The 26855-nt window shown below is 33.5% G+C and overlaps 1 protein-coding gene across 2 annotated transcripts in view; it reads right to left on the bottom strand.

The window, feature by feature from the left end:
* The window catches only part of MOXD1 (monooxygenase DBH like 1), a 125861-nt gene that overhangs the window by 5894 nt on the left and 93112 nt on the right, over positions 1-26855 (bottom strand). For both annotated transcript variants that reach the window (XM_031964251.1, XM_031964250.1), the window contains 4 exons: positions 18212-18378; positions 16927-17118; positions 15397-15456; positions 13241-13383 (listed from right to left, as the gene is read on the bottom strand). In XM_031964251.1, the coding sequence (XP_031820111.1) occupies positions 13241-13383; positions 15397-15456; positions 16927-17118; positions 18212-18378 (562 nt within the window). The remainder of the gene's footprint in view (positions 1-13240; positions 13384-15396; positions 15457-16926; positions 17119-18211; positions 18379-26855) is intronic.

Raw genomic sequence — 26855 nt, 5'->3', positions numbered from 1 at the left:
TGGTACATCTTTTTTAATGCCATTTCCATTTTTTTGAGTTACTTGGTTACTGAAAATTTTAGAATAAGGTATCATTAAAAATAATACTATCTCCAAAGAAAATCAAATCAAAATACAGAGAAATTACACAAGATCTATATCATGACTGAATAAAAAGTTTTGTAATGGACATATAACCCATTGATGATTCCACAATGTTAAAATTAACTTAAATTAATATTGGCCTTTTGGGGAACTATTTCTATTACATATAGCTCTCTTTTAAAAGTTAATAACAAATTTGGGAAAGCTGTTATTTTTTTTTAAAGAGAACAATTTTTAAGTTATTCTACTTTTCCTTCTTTCCTTCTTTCCTCCCCCAGACTGTAGCTAATCTTCTTGTCCACTGTTTTTCTCAAAAATTGCTGAAATGGCTATAATCATTTAAGATTTTAAAATGTTTTAACAATATCCTTTGTTTCTACATTCCTGTATATGTGGACTAGATTCCTTTTTCCAAAAATATATTTCTTAACATATCCTTCTTCTCTTTCAACTTTTCAACAAGCTATTGTTGTATATATTTAAAAAAAATAAGAATCTAGCTCACATGTACAGGAAAATATTACAAATGTCACAAAAATCAAACTGCGAACTCTTTAAATAACCACAAGAGGGCACTGGCATTGCTACTAACAGATCTGAAGCACAATTCCTTATAGCTGAGTTTTTGTGTTTTATTTTGTTTTGTTTGCCAGTAATATCCAACACAATGTCATCTTTTTTTTAAAAAAAAATGATCAAATAAATTCAGGTTTTGTTGCTATTTCTGAAAAAAAAATTCCATTTTCAATCACCTTTTACATGTAAAAAATTGATGGGAAATCAGTCAGTTCAAAAGTTTAAAAAATAGCTCACTTTTATAGTGCTGTGACATGGAAAGGTGTGAATGAATTTAGCATCTCTTGCTAGCCTTTATTTTTAAATCATTTTAATAATGTAGATGCAAAGAACAACAAAACAAAACTAAAGGTACAAAAATTAAGATAAACAAACTTGGTCCAAAAGATGCAAATTAACTCCTTCTACTACTCTGCTTCATTATAAGAAGAGAAGGACAATAGCTGTGGAACACTAATATTATGTCATTTTCCCCAATGTGTTGGATATTTTACTGAATGTTTTCTTTTCTTATAACAATAAGAAATAGCTTTTAGGGAAAGGGAAGAAGGTTATGTTAAGAAATATATTTTGGAAAAAGGAATCCAGTCCACATGTACAGGAATGTAGAAACAAAGGATATTGTTAAAACATTTTAATATCTTAAATGATTATAGCCACTTCAGCAATTTTTGAAGAAAATATTGGACAAGGAGATTAGCTTCAGTCTGGGGGAGGAAAGAAGGAAAGAAATCACCTGTTGCCAGAAAATGATCTGACAATAATCGTTTACTGAATTTGCCAGAATACTGCTTCTTTCCTAATAGCTAATAATGTCTGGTTTTTATTTTAAATATGTAATCAATCAATCATTCCACCCTACTTTAAATAAGTTATGCTTAGATATCTTTCTCTAGTGAGAACAATCAATTAGAAATATAGACAAGGCATAGATATCAATTAGTGAATCTTAGACTTTAGAAGTGAAAAGTCTTGAAGCAAAATTTAGAAGTCTTTGAAAGTCATTGGATAATGTGAAATGATACTACTCAAGTAAATATGTTCAAATTGCTTGAGGGACTTGTTCATACCCTGAAGAGCATGTATAAAATCAACAGGACAGTTTGGAATAAAGATTCAGACATTAGGAAGTGATTTTTCCAGCCAAGTTCTTTAGGAAGAAATAACTTGGTGGAGTTGTGTAGGTGAAGAAAAAGACCCTCAGTTTCCCTCTCCTCCCCGTTTAGTTCTGAAGATCCTAATATTGCCCCTGGGACAGCAGTGACTGGCAGCCAATTATAGACTGGAAACAACAAGGACAAGCAAATTCAAGGTTCTATATGGAACCCAGAAAAAAAAAGCTGCACTATATCAAAGAAACACATTTTGAGGATTCCAAAAAAAGGATTTCCATTTGTGAATTACTTCTTTGCAAAAGTGATCCCTAAGCTTAACCCATTTTATCCTAGATTCAGTATCTATTAATCAGAGAATATGTTATATCCTTTCCTTTTTTTGGGGGGAGGGGGGAATGTGGGTGAAGTTTTCCAACTGTTCTTAATTAAATAACCTTACTAAAATAATCCTTTTTCAAAGCTAATTAACCCTAGCTAATTGATACTGACTGATAATCAATGAGGGGAATTGCACTAGTGGGGCCTCACAACCCATATTATTTGGAAGGCATCAGCAAAACTTGACTCTCAAGGTTAAGTCTAGAATACTTTGGAGACCTGACCTTCCAATGGAGTTGGGGTTAGGAGCATAAATCTAGAAAATTTGCTACTACAAAAGACAAGGCTTTATTCCTCCCTGCAAGTAATTTCAGGAATAAGAAAGCATATAAGAGAAGAAAGAGTTACTTATTAGGGGAAGAGAACGAATCCTTCCTAGCTGGCTTAAATCCAGTCAAGTTTAAGGCAAGTTAAGGCAAGCCACTGAAGTTTAAATCTGGTTGAAGACCATTATATTATTTCCAGTAGACTCTCTTTTAAAAATTATCACTGACTTTAGTTATAATGACTCTCTATTTCTATTACAAAGCACTTCTCTTAAAATAGCTTTATGAGGGGAAAATGAAAATAATATCATATTCATTTGACAGTTGAAGAAATTAAGATACAGACAAGTTGCGAACAATTGCACAGCTAGGGGTGGTAGTGAGGTTCATGGGGGAAAAAAAATTGATTCAAAGACAGAACTTGTATTAAAATCACTGTTTTGCCATTCACTTCTATAACTTTGAGTAAAATTCAGCCTCTCTAGGCCGTGGTTTCCTCATTTGTAAAATTAAAGGATCAGACTAGATGGCTTTAGGTCCTTTCCAACTGTAAATCTATGATCATGTCACTACCAAGTATTTAAACCTAGGTTTTTTGACTCCAAATCCATTGTTATTTTCTTATTATCAAAGTGCTTTCTTCTCATGAGATTCCTGCTTATAATTCTCTAGACATAGATATTTTATAAGGGAAAAAGGAGGGAAGAATGGTTTAAGCAACCACTTTTCTAACTCATCATCTGTGTCATTGTGTGATCACTGCAAGTTTTTGGTGTTCAGTGGAATCTTGCTATATTTTGTAAGACTGAGAATTAATATCTCCCTCCCTCTACCTCTTATTAGATAATGCAATTAAGACAGGAATGAGTTGGTCATTTTTTTTATCCCCTGCTAGCTGATCCTAGGTGACTGGGAAATGTTAACTTTAAAACAGAGCAACTAGTTTTAAATGAAATGAAAAACATAGAACAGCATTTTTTGCCACATTAGGTTACACAGCATTCCTTTTTAATAGCTTATTTAAAAAAATAGGGAGGGCTTTAAACCACACTAGTAGTGTTCCTTTGAGTTAGAAGAAGAAGAAAAAATGACCCATCTATTTTCTTTCCTTTAGATCTCTCAGCCAGCACCATATTGGTTTGGACTTTACCATTAATTATGTCACTGTGATGATGAAGTAAAACCCAATCTCTGATTTAGAGTCCTAATGTGTTTTTCAAAAAAGAGGCTCTTTTTTATTCATGCTTGGTAGGACTAAATAAATTTAGCCATGATGATGAATGGTTGATGTGGGCAATGTCATTTCAAGACTGACCTTGTTTTGTAAGGCCCTTCCTACTTTCTTCTAGTCATGCAAAGACCGTTTTCTGCAATGCTACCTAAGTATCACATTTCTCAAGCACAGTAATCTGAAAATTATTGATACTTTGGGATATTTGGATATGAACATGACATTTTTAAGGAATGGAAACCAAACATATCTAGAGGCTCCAAATGGCTCAGGATTCAGAAGAAAATTATGATGTCATAGAACTTGACACAAAGCAACTCTCTTGTATTACAAAACTTTTTCTTTTTCTTTTGTTTTCAACAATTAGAAAAACCCTTCATTCTTTTGAAGAAGTTTGGGTACTACTGCCCCCTAAAAATTCAGTAAATTATGCACACACACACACACACACACACACACACACACACACATATTTGATGGGAGTGAAAACCATCAACAGTCTAAATACAAGGCCATGAGCTAGTCCTAGAGAGCTAAACTGTTAAGCATGACCTCCAGAGAAACACCAGGAGTTTTTCAACTTTTTTCTGTCCTGGATCCTTTTCTCTCTATGGTTAAACCTATAAACCCCTTCTCAGAATGACATTTAAATTCATAAAATAAAATGTACAAGATTACAAAGAAAACCAATTATATTGGGAAAATTATCAAAAAGAAAAAAAAAAGTTCATAGGCCCCATTAAAAAAAAAAAAACATGCTGTTGGAAGTAATAAGGTCTGGGTTTGAATCCTAGCTTTGCCACTTGCCAGTTATAGAACCTTTGGCAAATCATGAGCATAAGTTTTAAAAACGGAAATAATGATATTTACAGAAGGGAGACCCAGTAAATAGATACCTGGTATTGGATTAGAGTTAGGGAGATATAATGTGATTATAGGTAAATCACTTAACCTCTCTCTCAGTAGCACCCTAGGAAACTCTTTGAGTTATAAGTTACACAGGAATTGCCAATCTGCATCCAAGGAAATATAAACATGAGCAACTGTTTTCAGTTTGTTTAATAGCTCCATGCTACTGATCCTGGGATCACTGTGTAATTACAAAGACTTTTCACATCAGACATCCTTATTCATTTTCTAGTAGAGTACATCATTTACTGATGATAAGTTCATCAAAGAGAAAAAGATAACCAGGACATCAGAAGATAGTACAAGAGAGAAGAATCAAAACTCCAGTAGACAGTCTCTGAAGTTTGTTGAGAGGTTAGAGGAGAGAAAGGAAGATAACAACTGGGGGCAGTTAATGTCTGCATTTGGCATAGCCAGAATCTGCTAATTGCAGATCAAACACCCTTGCAAATCAAAGCAAGCACCTTCAGATCTCAGGGAAAGCCCCAGGAAAAAAGAAAAGGAAATATAACAGGAACCTTGAGCAAAAGAGATTGCTGCTATGAAGAGCTCCAGCAAACCAGCAGTTTACCAAAGCTTCTGGCTAAGAGAGCTAGCAAGAGTGACAGAGAACCTAACGATCCCAGTTTCATTAAGTATGGAAGGGAGACAGGAATGGTACAATGAGCTGTAGGAATTGCAAGTGGAAAATGACAACACTCTATACAAAATGTAGGAAGATTTCCTTTATAGAGTGAAACTTATTAGAGATAACTGGTTACTGGAAGGGAAGAAGTGATTGAAGGAGAATACAAAGAGAAAAATCAATTCTTATAGGAGACTTAGGAGTTTGAAGGAAGGAGAATGTGCTACAGAGATGAAAGAGGGATAAAAGGACCACTTTGGGAAGTTCATTAGATTTCTTAGGCAAAGCCTCAGAAAAAATAACAACAACACAGTAGTGAGCTCCTTGATGGCAGGACCTGTATCTTGATTTTTTATTTTTATGTTTTGATCTAGAGGACTTAACATAGTGCCAAGCACATTGTAAGTGCTTAATAAATGCTAATTGAATGAGTAACATCATAGGTTTGAAGATTTTTCCATATATGGTGAAATCTAGCTGTCAGAGGAAAAAATAGTTTATGTTTAAAATAAATACAGATATAGCATAAATATAAAAAGTCACTCAATTTTTAAAAAAGATGAAATCAAATATTTTTTTCACAAATATGAGTAGGAGATACATATGGAGAAATGAAAAAAGAATAAAATTATAAAAGAAAAAATAATGTCAAATATATGCAATTTTAAAACTTTTATTAAATTATGAAAAAGTGGAGTGGGAAAATATTTGCACCAACATCAGTGATAAAAGTTGGATATTCAAAATATAGAAGGATTTGATACAAGTATATAACACTAACAGTGATTCCCCAAAAGACAAGTAATTACAGAATATAAAGTTTTCAAAAGAGGATTCGCAAATAAATGAATTCAAGGAACAAGCTCCAAGTTGCTGATAGAAAAAAAAAGAATTTCAAATTAAAAGAAATCTGAATTTTCATCTCCTTTCAAATTATTAAAGATAAAAAATGATAGGAATAAAAAATGTTTGAAGGGATATATGAGCACATGGATGATCCTGTGAATTTCAATCATTCTTAATTTTAATTTGAAATGATGCAAGGAAAGTGACTAAACTTTTCATACCTTTTGACCCAGCAATTCTCCACTACTACAGGCAGTTAGGTGATGCAATGAATAGAGTATTGGGCCTGGAGTAAAGAAAACAGAAGTTCAAATCTACTTCAGATGTAGATTAGCTATCGCACTCTGGAAGTTAATTTAACTTCAATTTCCTCTACTGTAAAATGGGAATAATAGCACCTTACTGTCCAACATTATAGTAATGATAAAATGAGATAATATGTATAAAGTACTCAGGATAGTACTTGTCACATAGTATATGCTATGTAGATAATAAATAAATAAATAAAAATGTAGAGCAATGTAATGTTCTTCTCTAAAATATAATGTTCTCTGGGAGAAGGTTTCTTGGGGGGCTTCTGGGAGCAGCCTTCATTTCAGTTCTGTGTAATCACCCCAAATGCAGCCAGGAGTTAAAGTCCAAATCCTTTATTGTCTCTTTCCAAGTCTTATCTCTTTTCCTGGGCCCGGTTAGGTTTCTTAGAGGCCTATCTCTCTCCTTGGTTCTGAGAGCTCTTGCTGCTAGTCCTTCACCTCTGCCAGCTTCAGCCTCCAGCAGCACAAAGATGGAAGATGGAATGAATCTGTCTCCAGAGTGGGCTTGTCTCTTAGTGGGTTTGTCCTTTAGTGGGTTTCTTCTTACATATGCTCTCTTAAAGGTGTGAATCTTGTGAAACTCTAATAAGTACTAAGTACATTAGTAAATTAGAGAACTGTTAAGTACCATGCTAAATTAGATAATTATTGTCTCTATCAATTTCAGTGACTTAGCACCTTGTAAGAATCCTAACATCTCCCGCTTTCTTTTGATTTTGAACATAGGTGGTCATGACCTCCCTGACTTCTCAAGGAGGTGAGAACCCCCCAAAAGAAGGTGATCACATCTTCCCTGACTGCTCAAAAAAGGAGTGAAAACCATAAAAAGAGGTGATCATGCCCTCCCTGACATCTCAGAAATGGAGATGAAAATACCAAAAGAAATGACAAATGCAATCAGATTAGCAGGTTTCTGAAAGGTCTCATTCTTAAAACAGGTATACTTAAAGCCATCAATATGGGAAATATTACAGATAATTACATAAAATTACATAAGCACATAGTAATATAACACAGGCTAGTAGTGATGTAACAAATAACATGAATCAACATGTGGAATTATACATGTCCATAAGTCATCAAAATAGTCCAAAAGGAATCTATTGTCCATTAGTTCATGTGCCAGGAATCCAATAATTCCTGCAAGTTTTGAAATCCTGAAATAGTCTCATCAACAGTTTTTCATCTCAAGGAATCCAATGATTTCTGCTGGTTTTCAAGTCCTGCAAAAGTCTTATCTTGTGTTAGGGAATCTAATGATTCCTGCAGATTTTGTTCTTAGGTCTTCTCCTTTGTTTCCAGATTTTTCTTTTTTTCTGTCTCTCTCTGATGGACAAGGTGAATATAGCTCATTGGCACCCATCTGATTCCTTCTCCATCTTTAGAAATACAAGCAAATCCTCTCTCCCAGGCAGTTAACCTATCTAGTCCCTTCTATTTACCACTTTCTAAATTTCTCTTCATCATCTGGCAATTACATAGAAGCTGTTTGCACTGGACACTGCCCTGTTGGTTTAAAAAGCCTTTATTCTCCCCAATTGTAATCCCTTTATGCCATGTGATCGCTTTTTGGCTGATAGATCACATCAGAGTCCTGACCTTCTAAAGACTCTCTGGGTGTAAACTCATTTGCCATAATGCCCCACCTGTCTTTTGTATGATATCTTAGAGCTGGGTCCTGCCTCTCATTTTCTTGGCTCAATCTACATTCTGAGGCCCAGTAGAAGCCTTTGTGGCATTCTGGACATAGGATTTTAGGTCTTTTCTCACTCTGTCTTCTCATTCTATGTCTATACCTACACTGGGCTTTCAAATGTCCAACTTTTCTACACTGAACGACTCTCTCTAGAAGTCCTTTGTCAAGAGGGACCCTGTCTTTCCATGTTCATCATAGTCTGGGTATAATAAGCATTTGTGCCCACTGTGGCACAGCATCTTATGATCTCCTCTAAATGAGCATATTTGTGTAGTCCTCATATAATTCTTTTGCAAATCTCATTAGCATTTTCCTTAGCCAGATGTCTGGTCATTATTTCTGTAGCTGCATTTTCTCCAATGGTTCTTGTGACAGCTGTTTGACAAACTTCCCACAAAAGTTTCATTGAGACCTCGCTCTATTTTTGTGAAGGCTTTACCTCCATCTTTCTCTGGGAGAGAATCCCAAGCTTTTGTTGCAGCAGCAGCGATCTGTTCATAAACTGTTATGGGGTAATTAATTGAATTCTCTCCATACTGACCTTCACTGGCTAGTTGGTCAAAAATGATTTGTACATTAACTCCTGTTTGCCTATTGCATCTGGCTTGAATTCTACATAATTCATGATACCTCAAAAGCCACAACAAATTTTGTCCAGGTTCTACACATGTCCTTGTTATGGATTTCCAATCACTAAGGGTTAGGATTTCATAAGCCAAACTATCTAGTAACATCTTAACATAAGATGATGTAGCTCCATAAAGAATGCAATCCTTTTTCAAATCCTTAATTTTTTTTCCAGATCAAAAGGAGTGTATCTTCTCCTTTTTTGACCTGAAGAATCAATCTTTTCAATCATAGGGTATGCATTTATTTTTAAATCAGATATATCCTGTCCTTTATTTTTTGCCTTAATCAATGCTTTTTGTAATCTTGTCATAGGCAGCTTAATAGGTGGTTCTGTTTGTGTCACTGACTCTCCCCCTCCTCCTCCCTCCACCCATGAAGGGTTAATTGAGGGAAGTAGGTCAGGGGATGGGAAATGCTCCTGTTGTGAAGTGCCACACTCAGAATTATATTTAACTCCATTCTTATCTGATTCTTCCTGCTCTTTCATCTTTTTCCTTATTCTAACACTTATATAATTTATTAAAGCCAGTTGTATTAAATTATATGTATTGTGTGTCTTTGGAAATTGAGTCAAGTCCATTTTCATTGTAGAATTGACATAATTGTTCTCCTACTGACTTCCACTCATTTAGATCCAATTATTTTTCCATAGAGAACCAAGGAGATGTGTGCCGTATAGTGATCTGCTCCCAAATTATAATCAAACCTTGAATTTTCATAACCCTGACAATGCTCTCTACACATTTTCCTTGAAGAGAAACAGAAGGCTGTTTTCTAAACATCTGTCCCATTTTAGCTGAAATGCTATTTTAGCTCTTTAACAAAGTTTCCTTGTTGTACTCACCCCAATTTCTGGGTCACGAATGAAGGTTGTTGGTCCCACGTACAGACACCACAATGTATTCTTTTCTAAAATATAATGTTCTCTGGGAGCAGGTTTCTTGGGGGGCTTCTGGGAGCAGCCTTCATTTCAGTTCTGTGTAATCACCCCAAATGCAGCCAGGAGTTAAAGTCCAAATCCTTTATTGTCTCTTTCCAAGTCTTATCTCTTTTCCTGGGCCCGGTTAGGTTTCTTAGAGGCCTATCTCTCTTCTTGGTTCTGGGAGCTCTTGCTGCTAGTCCTTTGTCTCTGCCAGCTTCAGTCTCCAGCCAGCCAGCACAAAGGTGGAAGATGGAATGAATCTGCCTCCGCCTCTGAGAATGGGCTCGTCTCTTAGTGGGCTTGTCCTTTAGTGGATTCCTCCTTATATATGCTCTCTTAAAGGTATGAATCTTGTGGAACTCTAATAAGTACTAAGTGCATTAGTGAACTAGAGAATGGTTAAGTATCATGCTAAATTAGATAATTATTGTCTCTATCAATTCCAGTGACTTAGCATCTTGTAAGAATCCTAACAGAGCAAAGCAGAATCATAAGAACAATTTTTATAGCCATTTTGAAAGACTTAAGAACTCTAATCAATACAATGACTAGTTACTATTTCAGATAAATGATGAATCACGCTACCAATCTGCTGAAAGAAAGGAAATAGATTTAATATGCAGAATAAGACATAATTTTGAACATGGCCAATGCAGGGATATGTTTTCTTGATGATTTTGTTACAAGGAGCTTATTTTTCTTTTCTTTTTTTCTTCAATGGAGATAAAAGATGGAAAAGGGAAAACAAATGCTTGTCAATTCAAAATTGAAATTTAAAGTAATGAAAGAGTGAAATTGGGTCAAACTAAACTAAAATTACCCAAGAAATCTATGAATTTTCAAAAGGTTAAGTTTTTTTGTCTGTTAAGGGACAATGATAACATATTTTAGAGACCAAAAGGAGATTGTCAACTCATTTTATTTTTATTTTCCCTAACAAGAATAATAACTTAAAATTACTATTATATGAGAAGAATGGATCAAAAATTATGAAAAGGAGATAGTAAAAGAAGACCTAGCAACCATTAATGAGATGAAGTAACCATAGCCCATATGAACAGCATGGAGAAAGAATGTCATTATTAAGTTTCTATTAATGATCCATACAAAACTTGGAGAACAAGAAATTTCCTATTTACCTGCTATCTTGATTTTTTAAGAAAGGGGAAAGAAACTGTATTTTTAAAGTGTTCACCGAGGATTTTAACATTACTTCCTGGCATGACAAAATTATAGAACATGATTTAAGGGATGGTTTTTGATCTCTTAAATTTAAAGTAGTAATTAACTGGCACTTAATCCCAAAATGGATTTCAAAAAGAATAAGACAATTAAATTAAACTTATTTCCTTTTCAGGACAGAGTCACTAGAATCAGGACTCTATCACAAATATGGTTTAATATTAGGAAGATATTTGAATTAAGTTTCTTTCATGTAATAATCTTAGATATAAGATAGATAAGGATAGTTTAGATAATAGTATTAATAATTAGATTTAGAGAAGTCTTCAGCAGAATGACCTATAGCATCTGTTATTGGCCCTCCTGTGTTCAACACTATTATCAGTATTTTGAATGAAAGCGTACATGGCATGCTTATCAAATTTGAAGAAGACATAGAGATGGGGGAAATCATTATCACACTGATAATAGAATCAGAATTAAGGACAATATGTGTTGACTAGAGAAATCAGCTCAATGAAATTTAACATATAAAAATTACCTTCTAAATGTGCATCAGGAAACAGAAGTCACAGTTTAACATAAGTTCATATGAAAAAGATTGGCAAGTTTTAATACCACAAAACCCACTTCAAATTCCATATCAAATATTCTTATTAATTAATTGTTTGAGAGCCTTCCAAACTCATATTGGTCAGACACAATGTATATTGGTCCTGACATAGTGATGTTATTTTGGTCCTCTTCAATTATGAAGTACAACAATCAAGAGATAACAATGCAACGAGGCTCCTATTCTTAAATCCCTTCTAATTTTAAATCTCTGGTCCTGTTATACTAAGAACAAAGATTTGACTTATGTTACTTTCTTGTAGAAGGCAGAATTAGGAGGAATGGATAGACGTTTTGGAGAGGTAGATTTAAGCTGCTTCTCACTTCTAATCATTGGAGTTGTCCAACAGAAGAATCCACTGTCACTGAAGGTGGTAAATTGCTTATCCCTGAAGGACTCTAAGTCATTATTTTTCAGGAACGCTTTCTGGTAGTGGTGGTATAAATTCCTGTTCAGGTATAGATTGGACTAGATGATCGCCAAGGCTCCTACAAACCCAAAATTCTATGAAATACTGGTATTACAATCCACAATTTATGATGTTGTTCAGGAATGACTTTTGCTTTTAGGGATTCACATCAGGCAAAAATCATAATTCTTTTTCAGTATCTCTCTTTTTTTTTAATGAAGTCTTGCTTTTGTCAAGATAAAAAGAACCCCTATATCAAGCATGACTTCATGAACTTTGAATCTTGTGATCTGATTGTTAATCCTGCCAATTCATAATGATGAATTTCATTCTCTGGTAATATTTTGAGCTCACTTGTGAACTATTTTTTAAAAATGCTCATTTTTTACATTGCCCCAGGACTGAATTTCTTTCTTTCTATATGTCCCATATATCCTATTTGTACAGAATTTTAGAGTAGGAAGTGTTCTTAGAGAGCATTTAGTTTAACTCCCTTGCTTTACAGCTTTGTGAACTGAGATTCCACAAGAGGAAGTGGCTCAGGATACCAAGATATGGGCTGCTATTTAGTTCAGTTTTCCATCCCAGCTGTAATAAGAGGGAATAGTCTTAAAGAATTGATGTGACTGAATCACCTGAAGTCAGGACTTCAACCCAACATTTCTATATCAATACCTACCACTATCTTAGCACAGTTTCCACCATGTGGCTTGCTGACTACCTCTCCCCCAGCTATTAGTGCTTGTCTTCCCCAAAATACTTTGTTCTAAACTTTGTATATGCTCAAATGAGTACATATTCCTTATCCCAACACAATTAGGCATCTTGAGAGTGAGCTTTTTCAATGTTGTTTCTGTATATTGTTCCTGTACTAGTACAGTGTCTGACACAATAGGTAGTAACTTAATGTTTATTGATTCAGTATTCCTCTTCTTAATGATTTATATGTAATTTTGCTAGCATTTCTGATAGCTATCAAATTAACTTCTAAAGAGCCTAATATAAATGGTACTTGAGTGCTTGTCACATTAAAAAAATAATACTATTATGAAAAAGAAAAAGAACTTGAAGTCATCAAATATGTAGACAGACCTATTTTCATGCTCAAGACAGACTAGAACCTAATCTGAATCTAAATCTCCAAAGGAGACCACTTCCCTTGCTATTGCATTCCAGGACTTAATGACCCTTACTGTGAAGAACTCCTTATGGCTAACCAAAACTCTGAAGTCCAGTTTTTCTTTTTCTGTTTTATATGGCAAAAGATACCAGCTGGGAAACATGTGAGATCACCCTTCCAGATGTTCCCTCCACTAGTATAAAAATGATGGAACATCAAAGACAAAAGAACCATGACTGGATAATGAAGCTAATACAAAAATTAAGCTCACTTGGAGCTGTACTAAGATAGATAACCACTGTAACAGGACCTTTGACTACTTACGTGACTGGCCTGTAGATCTCCTTAACACCAATGAATTGAAGTTGTTCCATAATATCTGGAATACTTGCACATCGAGTAAGATTGATTCTTGGGTAGTAGAGTAGATATGAGAGACACATTTCACTTCTGGTGCTTAGTCCACCCTAAAAAGGGAGTCATTTCAGCCAAAGTAGAATTAATAACAGCTATTATTAGTTGTGGTTGAGGGATGGATAACACATGAGACTATGCTGTAATCCCTGCTAACACTAAAGTATAAGAAATCTTGAAGATAAAAAATATCCTTAATGTAATGTTGGATATTTCTTATCTTCAAGATTTCAAGAAAACCTTAATGTAATTTTGGTTTTCTGAGTTGCTATTCATAATTATCAGGAATAGTGCCTATGCCTTTTACAAGATCAAATTGTATTAATTGATCTAGTAACTTTTCTAAACTGTGTGGCCAACTTGATCAGTTCAGTAAACAATCCCCAATGACCTGAATAAATCTGTCTCTAATAGAGTAGATAACCAATTTTAAAAATGTATAACTATAAAAGTAGGTTTTTTTTTGCATCTTTGGTCATCAACACAGAATTTGAACTCAGTTAAGCTTAGAGAGGGTATTGGAGAATAATTCGCCTCACCTCATCCAAGTAGCTCATCTTAACTCTATCTTTGATTTCAGGAATCACAAGTCTAACCTAAATTTATCTAGGAAAAACACAGAGAAAATTATTATAGGCTACCTATAAATCTATTACTACTTACAAGTAGTAATGCTAATTAGTTACAAATGAATGTGGGATAATGTGCAACAGTTTTTATAAAATGCAAAAGCACACAGAAGGATCTCATTATTTGTTAAATGAGTAAATAATATATTTTTCAAACTTTTTCTTTTCTTTTTTTGGCAACGTAGTTGGGGGTAAGTATCCAAGGTCATACACTAGTGAGTCTTAAGTATCTGAGACCTGATTTGAATTCAGGTCACCCTGACTCTGAGTCAGTGCTCTATCCACTGCACCATCTAACTGCCCCATTCTTTCAGGTTTCTTTATATGTTTGCTAAATATTAATAAAATCAAATTTCTGCCCAATTTACTCAGATTTGTTCAGAATTTCAATTAGAAGAGACAGAACTTCTTTACACAATTGTGCACAGAAAATTCTCTGATTTGTCTTCTATTATCACATGTTACGTACTTCACATGAGGCAGGATGGCAAAATGAATAGAACACTAGAACTTGACTCAGAAAGACCTGAATTTAGATATCATCTTAGACAATTATGAAAGAACCTAATGATATCGCAATTTCTCAGTCTCAGTTTCCACATCTGAAAAATATGGATCTCTCTTTTTGTATCTTTCTCTGTCTCTTGGTCTCAGTCTATAATCTCTCTCTGACTGCCCACAAAAATTCCAAACCTCAAACCTGTAGAAATGCTCTCCTCTAAAGGAATCCTAGCTGTTTCTAATACTCCAGTTCTTAGAATCCGTGCACATCTTAGCTCCCCAGAGATGTAGCCAAATTGTTACTTAGACACTTGAGTTACTATGCTCCTTGATTCAATCAAAAAGGTATTCACATGTTATAATGAGATCAGAAGGAGTAAATGGTTCACATGCCTCTCTCTCACAAAAAAAAAGTGCTATGAATAAATACACTGTTATTGTTATGAAGAGTATATAAGGCCAACATTTGGAATCATTTTCACAAAAACATTTATGCCAATTCCTGGGCTCTCAAAATCAGTCCCCTTTAGTAGCTTTCCTTCTTAGATTTAGGATTCTGGGGCTATAGAATAAAAAGAAGGTCAAGGATTAACTTTACAAGGATTGAACATGGTCTTATTAACATCTGGGTGCTCTAATATACTGAGTTAATGACCAAAGATATTATTAGTAATAAAACTTGATATGAAAAATATACACACTACCTTTTTATAAAAAAATTATATTATCAAATAATTTCATTCTCATAACAATTGCATTTATTGGTTTGAATTTTAATAAAAATTTAATGCATTTTGCTTCATTTTCTTGTGGTAGTATACAATTTCTTACCTTCTCTCTTTTCAAGTGGGGATATTTTGTTCATTCATTTCTTGGAAAAAATAAAGTTTATGCCTTCTTTTCCAACCAACTCAACCTAGTTAAAAGAATGCTTACCCATGTCATGCGTACACGATCTCTCGTATTATAGCAACATTCTGTGATTAAGTTGTCACCCTAAAACAGAATTAGAAATGCCACATTTAGAGTTTACATTGCTTTTAAAAGAAATCAGATCTGTTAGCAACAAAGGCAGGACTTCAAAAGAGTTACCTGCAGATGCTATAACCTTTTCTATATTTAGATATATTTAACATCAATCTTTCAAATGTCCAGGTGCTTGCTGTGCTGCAAAATATAGTGTGAATATAATATAAAAATTGAACCTCTTTCAATTCTTCCTATGCTTTGGGTCACATGGCAAAACTCAAATACATTACTAAAAAAGCATTAAAATCCTATTGGATAGCAGAATAGACCACAGATATTGATATGGGATATGTCATACTATTAAATTGATGAAAATGTTTCCATTGAAAACAAATAACAAAAAAATAGAACATTTTTCTTTCTAAAATTTCTCTGTGCTTTTCTTTCTAAAATTTCTCTATGACTTAGTGTTGTTATGAATTGGACTATTCATAGGTTGAGTATATATATGTATATATATTATATGTGAAATATATATTTGAATATATGAATATATATGTAGCATATGTTATCTGCCTATGCAAATAAAATGACTAATCAAACTGAGTATGCCCCTCACTAAGAGATCAATGCACTTACTAGCTCTATCACCTATTACATATATACACATACATGTAAATATACACATACACATATGAATTCCATCACATCTTTAAATCATTAGCGCACAAAGTCATTATATCATAAGATTATCACTTTGTAACCTATGGCATCACCATAATATAACTGTCTAAGAATGATGGTAACATTTCAATCATGCCCCAAATTTAATTATTAATTTTTCACCACTTGTGTCTACCTCATTCATGCAAGTGAAATTCATGTTGACTTCTCTATAGAAGATGCCTGATTGCTTGTTATACAGGATTCCAAGCCCAAGGATTTCTAAGTTTTAAGTCAAATAAAGAGTGAAGCAACCATTAGAGTATCTGGTATCTCAATCTACTTTTAAAATCTGCACTTTGAATTATTATCTGTATCCTGTCAAAGATAGGAGCAGCTGGATGATGTAGTAGATAGAGCACCAGGCCTGAAGGCAGGAAGACCTGAGTTCAAATAAAGCCTTAAATACTAACTAGAGGTGTGACTGGTTAAGCCATTTAACCCTGTTTGCCTCAGTTTCCTCATCTGTAAAATGAACTTGAGAAGAAAATAGCAAACCATTCCAATACCTTTTCCAAGAAAACTTCATATGGGTCATGAAAAGTAGGACCCAAATGGAACCATTGAACAATTACCAGAGTAGGGAAATGAGTAGATTTCAGAGGTCAAATTGAATGTGTCCTAAATTGACTGGTAAACAATTATGATAATATTTTATTCCTTTGAAATTTAGCCATTTCTCAGCCTATTCATTTGATTGGTAGAATCCTTCATAAGTGTAAGTCATTTGGACTTCCATTCTCTCCTAAGGAAAAAAGATAAAGATACTCATACCGGCAAGATAGTTCGTTCTTCCTTTAAATACTGAAACTCCTGGAAATTGAAGTCAAAGTTATCATCATAAGCAAGTAGCTTGAGTTCCTCCCCTTTACGGAAATGGCGCATCCTGATACCTCTGCCAGCAAGATGTGCATGGAGAAGAACAGCAAATACATGAATTCCACTTGGTTTTTCAGCTTCTAGGGCCTGAGAGAGAACACCCCCCCCCCAAAAAAAAAAATCTCATCAACATTTTTGAAAGCAAAAACAAACAAATAAAAATGTTCAGTGAGAAGCTACTTAGTTAGTGCCTTCTATATTCATTGTTCTGGATGCTAAAAAACAAAAATATGAAAGCTCATACCTTCAGAGAGCATACATTCTACTGGCCAAAAACAAATAGAAGTTTGAGATGGTTTGTAGTAATGAAAGCTTAAAGGAAAAGTTGACAGGGGGGAAAAAAACTAAGGCAGAATGAATAAATGCTTGAACAGCAAAAATGTCATTCTAAACTTAGATTATTCAGGACTATTCTTTGTGTTTCAGCACAAGCAAATTTTAAGTCAAAAAATTTATTGAGCTCAGTATTGTTCATAATCATTTTTTAAAATTATGCCCCAAGTTTATTTATAAACTTTCATTTATAAAAGTCTCTTCAAATTACTTAATTCCAGGAAAACAACAGTTTTTTTTTTAATTAACATTCTTATTTCCTTCTGGTGAAGAAGAAAAAGGGAAGAAGGGAATAGAGAGTAGGGGAACTGAGAAACAGAGGATGTGAAAAAGAGAAAGAAAAAGAAAAGAGAGATTCAAAAAGAAAAGGGGGAAAGGAGAGGGGATATGTAAATAAGAACAAGATTACAAGGAAACATAAAATAGTAATCTATAATTGATATTAAAAAAATAAGGGGGAAAGCCCTGGTCCTTGAGTTACTCCTTTATCCCAGATCTTTCTTTCCTAATTAGTGTCTGATCTCTTGGTCCTTTAAGATAGAATGAGGAAACACATTTTAGGATTTCAGAGACAGATAAAAGACCCAATGCATTTCTAAAACTACCATCACAATATCAAAAAGAGATGAGTTGCCTTTACAATGGGTCTATTAGAAATGGATCCCCAATTCATAAATAAACTTCACATAAAAAGTATTCTTAATACTGAAGCAAAGATATTTAATAATAGCTAAATTCAGAACTTGCTGTAATGTTTGTTCTTTGAATGTTTGACCATGTACTTTTCTGAGAATGGTAGTTAATGCAAAAAGTTATTTTAACTAATGAAGTCAGATAAGAGACATACCTCCTCAAGGCATTCCAGAGTACAATGACCCTCTGATCTAAATTCAGGCATTCCTGGAGGAATGTTATGGAAGAGACTGACCCAGAGACCTGCTTCAATTATCCCAGCATCATATTTCCTTAAAATGGTGGTATGAAAGAACCTCAGTCCAGAGCTATCTATCAAGCCTGTAATAAAAGCACATGATGGAAAGTGAGTTTGACCCTGTAAAAGAAAAAAATAAAAATGCCATTACTCTCTAGTCTATTAAGCTGGGCTCATTAGTTTTCTGCAATGAAAAGTCTTCAATGAAGGAATAAAGCTGGCAATACATGAAAGCACTGTGAGAATTGAAAAGCTCTAATTAAAAGGCCAGTCATTAGTGGAAAGCCAGACAAGACTATTCTGCAACTAACACTACCTCAATCACCATCAAACTTCATAGTAAATTATGGAAAAATCTGAATCACCTACCTGGTATGCCACAATCCTCTAATATGAAGACCAAATATTAATTTAAAGGTCATTCATCTGAATCAAGAATAATTCAAAGAAGGTTCTTCTTAATTTTGAACTGACACAATACTTTCAAAATAAAAATAAATAATTCCAGCTCTGTAACTGATTTGCTAATTATCAAAAAAAAAAAAAAAAAAAAAACCAAAAAACATTAAAAACAACAACTATCCAAAGTGGTTTTAATTCACCACCCTTTTTTTGGCCCATTTTCAAACTAAGACTCTTTGATATTTCACAAACTATCATGATGAAATTCATCAATTTTTTGTGTTGAGACTGATCTCATAGAATATCTACAAGTGACTGTATATGAAATTGACTAAAGTCCAAAGGACTCTAATAAATATTTTAAAATAACATGTGTTTTGTCTAATTCAATAAAACATAGTTTAATGGGAATTATTTTTAAATGGACAAAAGGATGTTCTGTTTAATTAAATTTTCTAGTTTAATAAAAAACATTTCTGGCTTTCATTGATTGTTAAAAATCCTTCCAAAATGTTAGTCTTTTTTCCTGCTTTAGAGAAAACAGTATGCTAAATAGAAGGTACTCTCTCTTTTATCATGGGAAATTTTTGTGCCTCTTTGTTATGAAAATCAATTATAGAGGGAAAAGTATGGAGCTTAATATACTAACCGTTGGATGTATTTATACTACAGTGACTTCGGAATTATCTATTAGTGTTTTCAAATTTATTTAAATAAACCACTGGCATGAGTTTATATAATTGTATTTTGTATCTTTCCCTTACATCTATTATGAATTGATCCAATTTTGCTTTTTTTAATTTTCCCCCAATTTATGATTTATTTTAATATTCTTTTATTTTTAAATTTTGAGTTCCAATTTCTCTTTCTCCCTTCAATCTCTTCTAACAACTACTGAGAAGGCAATATCAATTATGTATATGAAATCATGCAAAATATTTTCATATTAATCATACTTCCAAAAAAAAAAAAAGAAACAGAAAGAGAAAAGTAATTCTTCAAATTACACTCCATATAAGTGAATAACATTTTTCACTAGACCTTTCAAATTGTCTTGATCTTTGTATCAATGAAAGTCCTTTGCAGTGGATCATCACAACAATATTGCTGGTAATGTGAAAAATGATTTCCCAGTTTGGCTTATATCACTTTGTATCAGTTCATATAAGTCTTACCATGTTTCTTTTTCTTTTTCTTCTGAAATTACTCCACTTTGTCATTTCTTATACCACAATAATATTCTATCATAATTATATGCCACAACTTGTTCAGCCATTGCCCTGTTGATAAACATTCCCTCACTTTTCAATTCTTTGCCACCACAAAAAGAACTGCTATAAACCTTTTTGTATGTATAAGTTTTAGTTCTTTACCCTTTTCTTTGAACTCTTTGGAATACAGACCTATTAGTGTTACTGCTGGGTCAAAGATTATGCACAATTCCACAGATCTTTGGACATAGTTCCAAATTCCTCTCCAGAAAGTCTTGATAAGTTCCACAAGTCCACCAACAATTCATTAATGAAGCTATTACTCTATGGCATTTGTCATTTTGGAAGGTATGTGGTGGTAATTGAAGTTGATTTAATTTGAATTTCTCTAATAAACAATGATTTAGAGTATTTTTCAAATTACAACAAATAGTTTTTACCGCTCCTTATTAAAACTGCTTAATCATATCCTTTTATGAGCTATCAATTGGGAAACAGCTCTTGTTTTTATAAATTTGACTCAGTTCAAAATTACTTCATTGTCTATGGTATCTTTTAGCAAAATATATTCTGCCTCATCATCTCTTTTAATTAAACTTATTTTTGCTTTTGCTCTAAGATCAGGATTTGCTATCCCTGACTTCTTAAAATTCTACTTTAGCTGAAGCATAATAGATTCTGCTCCAATCCTTTATTTTAACACTGTGTTTTCCTGTTTCAAGTGTTTCTTGTGTACAACATATTGTTGGATTCTGATTTCTAATTCAGTTTGCTATCTACTTCCATTTTATGGGTTAACATCCTATTCACATTCACTGTTATGATTGCTAACTATGTATTTCTCTCTATCCCATCATCTTTTATTTATTCTCTCTTTTTATTTTCCCCTTCCTTAAGTCTATTTTGCTTTTTTAAAAATAGTATTTCATCCACCCCATTACATGTTGAGACAATTTTTCACATTCATTTTTACAAGATTTTGAATTTCACAACTTTCTCCAACCTTCCTTCCCCTCCCCACTTCTAAAAAATGCTAGACAATTTGATATATGTAATGATCTTTTGGGGATACAAATCTAGTAGTACTACCACTAGATCAAAAGATATGTATAATTTGGGCATAGTTCACAAGGCTTTCCAGAATGGTTTGAACTGTTCACAACTTCACCAACAGTGCATTAGTCTCCTGATTTCCCACTTCCTCTCCAACATTTATCATTTCCCTTGTTGTTATATAAGACAGTCTGATAGTTATTAGGGGGCACCTCAGAGTTGTTTTAATTTACATTTCTCTAACCAAAACTGATTTTGAGAACTTCTTTATATGCCTATAGATAGCTTTGATTTCTTCATCTGAAAATTGTCTGTTCATATCTTTGACCATTTTTCATTTGGGGAATGGCTTGTGACTTAGTTCTTTATGTATTTGGGAAATTAAGTCTTTATCAGGAATGAGGCTTTACTTGCTGTAAAGATTATTTAAACATAAAATATTCTGTTCCCAGACCCTTACCTTTTCGCCTACCCATCTTTCTGTCTTTCTGTCTCTGTTCTTTCTCTGTCTGTGTTTGCTTCAAAAGTGTTTCTTATAAACAACATACTGAAGAATTCTAGTTTTTGATTCACTCTCCTATCCACTTCTAATTTATGGGAGAGTTCATCCCATTCATATTCACAGTTATGATTATTAATGGTGTGTTTCCCTCCATCCTATTTTTTCCTTTCTCCTTTCACCCTTTCCATCTTCACTAGTGTTTTGTTTCTGTCTACCATGTCCCCCAATCTGCCTTCCCTTCTACCAATATCCCTAATTACTTAATCTTCTCTCTTCTTACTTCCCTGATGAGTAAGATAAATTTCTATATTCAACTGATTATGTATATTATTCTATCTTTGAACCAATATTGATGAGAGTAAAGTTCAAGTAATGCCCATTACCCATCCTCCCATCTTTTCCTCCACTGCAATAGATCTTTCATATTTCTTCATGAAATAATTTATCCCATTCTATCTCTCCTTTCCTTTTGTGCCCAGTATGCTCTACTTTTTCATCCCTAAATTGTTTTTCCTCAAATTCACCTTATACTTCTACCCTCAGTCTATGTATATTCCTTCTAGCTGTACTATTAGTAACACAAGTCTATTTTGCTTTTAACCACTGCCTCCCTTAATTTGCCCATATATCATTATCCCCTTTTCTCTCATCCTCTTTCCCTCATATTTCCACAGTGAGTTAGTAACATATCTATACACAATTGAGTGTGTAGTATAGTCTTCTTTTTTTAAAAAACAATTCTGAGTGAGATTCAAGCATTGCTTGCATACTTCTTGGTACACCTCTTTTACGTTCTAACCTTCCCTTCTCTGATCTCCCAGTGCATAAATGTTTTTCTTCCCTTATCTTTAAAACATTCTGATATAATCATCTCCCACTCATACTCTCTGTTTATGCAAACGTCTTTTCACTTCCCTAATAATGATAAAGTTCTTAAGAGTTACATGTATTATCTTTCCATATAGGGATGTAAATAGTTTAACTTTATTGAGTTCTTTATGATTAAACTTTCATTTTTACCTTTTAATGCTTCTCTTGAGTCTTATGTTTGTCAAATTTTCTATTCAGCTTTGGTCTTTTGATCAGGAATACTTGAAAGTTCTTTATTCACTAAATATTCTTGTGTGATCCTGACTGTGACTTCACAATATCTAAATTGTTTCTTTCTGGCTTAGATATAGGAGCTCTACAATTTGCCTATAATATATGATGGGGAATTTTCATTTTGTGATCTCTTTCAGAAGGTGTTCAATGCATTCTTTCAACGTCTAATTTATTCTCTGTTCTAAGGTATTAAAACAGTTTTATTTGATAATTTTTTGAAATATGATGTTTAGGTTCCATCTTTGATAATGGCTTTCAAGCAGTTCAATAATTTTTAAATTTTCGCTCCTTGTTCTATAACAAGTTCAGTTGTTTTTCCAATGAGATCTTTCACATTTGTTTTTCTTTTTTTTTCTGTAACTTTTTTATTGTTTCTTGGTGTCTTGTGGAGCCATTAGTTTCAATTTGTCCAATTCTAATTTGCACCTCTTTTTTCCATTTGATCTATTTTGTTTATTAAGGAATTCTTTCCTTCATTGAATTTTTGTTCCTCATTAGGCCAATTAAGCCAAAATTAGATCAATTCTGTTTTTAGGGTATTGTTTTATTCAGTATTTTTGTGCATCTTTCATCAAGCTATTAATTCTCCTTTCATAATTTTCTTTAATCACACTTATTTTTTCCTGAATTTTCCTCTTTTCATGTCTTTCCTTAACTCTTCTAGAAATTATTGTTGGACTTGGGTCCAACATTTTTCTTTGAAACTTTTTTGTAGTTATTTTCACACAGTTGTCTTCTGAGTTAATCGTTTGCTATTACCTGCCATGATAGTAACTTTTTATAATCAAATTCTTTGGGGGGTTTTGCTCATTTTTCCAACCTATCTATTGACTTTGAACTTTATGGTAAAGCTAGGCTCTGCTCACCTGAGGCTGGGAAGGAAACTTCCTCAGATGCAAGCTTTTTGCACTACTGTTTTCATAAATAGTTCTGAAGGTGGAAGTCTGATAGCTTTTGATGCTTCCAAGGTGGTGTGATACTGGGGAGGGGTGTCATCACTTCTCTCCTGGTCTACACTGTGATCTTTACCAAGAAATTACCCCTATTCCTCTGCAACTACCCACACTGGTGCTCCTCTCTCCTTTGGTACAGTGTCCAGGGTCTTTGTTCCCTTGGACTGACCTTACCAACTTTCCTCTACACCCTGGACCTGTGATTTAGAACTGCATGTGAATAATGAAGCTGTACCCAGCAAATGATCCCTTGTAATCTTTTTCTGAGCACTTGTCCAACTCCCTCACAATCTCTATATTGAAAATTCTCAAAGTTGTTGCTAGAGCTTCCCACCATATGTATAGGGTCTGGACAAATCTGTACCAGATCTCTCTCTAATGTTATAAATGTCTCCTGCTTATCTCTTAAATTTTCTTAGCCTAGAAAAATTTCCTATCCTGATTTATTCTTGGCTCTGCCAGTCCAAAACTTGATTTGGGTGATATTTTGAAATTGCTGGAGGGGAATGTGGGAAAGTTTGTCTGGATGACTGTTCTTAATCCACCATCTTGCAATTCAGTTATTCTTGAAAACAATTTAATGGCTAAAAATTCTCTAAAAGTTGTACAGGTCTTTTTATCCAGCAATTCCATTACTAAGCATTTATGCCTAGTACATATACACATATAAATACAAACATATAGTACATGCACATATAAACACATACAAATATACATATAGTTTTTATTATGGTAAAGTAGCTACTCATCAGTATTGAAATGGCTGAAACATAATATATGAATTATAAAGAATATTATTACTATGAAAAGGGCTAATGTGAATAATTTTGAGAAACTTTGTAAAATTTATATGAATTGATCAATACATCAATTAAATATATTTATTAAGTACTTATTGCTTTGTATAGTTATAAGGACTGGGGATTAAAATAGGAAAATTCAAAGGAGTGTGGGCTTAGGGGGAAAGACAGAGATCTGTTTTGAATATTTAGAGTGTAAGATATTTATGAGACATCTAATTTGACATTTTAAATAGTTGGTCATGCAGTATTGGAATTCAGGAGAATGACTAGGGCAGGATATATAATCTGGGAATTGTCTGCATAGAAATAATTAAAGCCAAGGGAGCATATGAGACCAAAGAAGTGAAGAGAAAAAGAAAGAATCAGAGACAGAGACAGACAAAGACATCGAAGGAAAGAGAGACAGAAAGAGACAGAGACACGCAGAACAAAGCAGAAGATCTAAGGAAAATCTCTAGGGAATACTTACAATTAGGGGTCATAATTCTGATGCTGAATCAACAAAGACTGAGAAGGTGAAAAAAGAGATTGGATTCATAAGCAATGAAATCAATATGGAGTGAAATAAATAGAAGTAAGAAAATAATAAGATATGTGCATTGCAAAAATGTAATGGAAAACAATGGTGAAAAACTTTAACATTTTGACCAATACAGTGATCTATAATAATTTCAGAAGACTGATTGTGAAACATATTTCTTATTTCTTGGAAGAGATGTGGTACAGAATGAGGGATGTACTTTCAGATATAGCCAATATGCTGATTTATTTTGCTTGACTATGATATTTGTTACAAAGACAGTACTATATGATAGTGTTAAGGATAAGAGTGAAGGTAGGAATGGGGGGGGGAGAGTTAATAGAAGTGTCAGTGATCAATTTTCGAAGGAAGAAATCTAAGTTCTCAACAAGTATATTAAAGAATGCAACAAATCATTAATTCAAAAAAGGACACTTAAAGCAACTCCGTGATTCTATCTCATGTCCATCAGATTAAAAAATGAAAATGACAAATGTTAATGGCTCTGGAAGAAAATAGACATTAGTGTACAGTTTGGTAAATGATTAATTTTTCTAACCATTCTGGAAAGCAATTTGAAACTATGCCTCCAAAGTTCCTAAATTATGCACACCTTCAATCTGGTAATACTAGTATTAGCTTTATATCCCAGACAGGTCTAAGAAAGAGGAAAAAGAATCATTTTTTTTCCATGACAGCAATGAACTGGAAACTAAAGGCAGAAGTGTCAAGTTAGGACTATTTGAAAAAGTTCTGGTATTATGTGAATATAATGATAATACTATTGGGCTATGAGAAATGACAAAAATATAATTTCAGAACAGTGTGGGAATACTATGTGAACTAATACAGATTGGTATGACTTCAACCCATTGAATTCATTGAATAGCAACAATATTGCAAAGACTAACAAAATGAAAAGAGTCAATAACTCTGATCAATGCAATGATTTTCATTTGTAGGTTGTACCTTTCTACTAGGTAATTTTGGTTTATTGATTTCTAATTAAAACTTTTTCAGTTTGTGAATTTTAAATAAACTCCTTATTTTGACTTTATTATCTCACTTTTAAAGGATCTCCTTCTCTCTGTTGGGACAGCCTTCCTACTAACTGATTATGAGGAAAGCTACATCGTATTACAAGATAAGATAGTTATCAAGGAAAACCCAAGTTTAAGCTAAATTCCTGAGAGGAAAGGAGTATCCCCCTGTCCTCTCTTCTGTCTTTAGCTGTGTTGGACTGGCATACCCCTTTATTATTTAAAAGAAGTTTAATTTTTTTTAGCTTTATAGAGGAATAGGGGTGAAGCATGTTATCCATCTTCTGACAGAAAAGTGATACACTCAATAGTTAGCCAATAATAGTTCTATATTAATATAATGTTTTGTTTTGTAAAACTTTTTTTTTTTTATGTTTAGAAGAATTGCACATGTCTAACCTATATTGGATTGCTTGCTATCTAGGAGAGGAGGCAGAGGGAGAAAAAAATTGGAGCACAAGGTTTTGCAGAGGTGAATATTGAAAACTATCTTTGTATGTATATGGAAAAATAAAAAAAGTTTTTTTATAAAAAACTCTTTTTCTATTTCAATTGATTTGTATATTGCTTCAAGTCTTAGCTGTAATCCTTCCTTCAGAAAACCTTTTCCTATCCTCTTTAATGCTAGTGCCTTCCTGTAAGATTAACTTTAATTTATCCTGTGTATATTTTATTGTATATAGTTTGTAAGTTGTCTGTGTCCCTGTCAAACCATTTGTATATGGTTGTTTGCATGCCTTCCCCTTCCCCATCCTAATTAAATTGTGAACTCCTTAAGAACAGAGACTGTTTTTGTTTTTCTTTACAAGTTCCTGGCAGATGGTTCCTAGGATAAGAGAGCTGAAATAATTTGCACAGGTTCACAAATCTAATAAGTTCCTGAGGCCAGACCTGAATTCAAATTTTCTGATTTCAAGTCAAGTCAAGTCAAGTCAAATTTGTTTTGTTTGACTATGCATATTTGTTACAAAG

Source organism: Sarcophilus harrisii, chromosome 4, assembly GCF_902635505.1.
Source record: "Sarcophilus harrisii chromosome 4, mSarHar1.11, whole genome shotgun sequence".
Taxonomy (NCBI): domain Eukaryota; kingdom Metazoa; phylum Chordata; class Mammalia; order Dasyuromorphia; family Dasyuridae; genus Sarcophilus; species Sarcophilus harrisii.
Note: the sequence above shows the minus strand (reverse complement) of the source record. Positions and strands in the feature narration are given on the sequence as shown.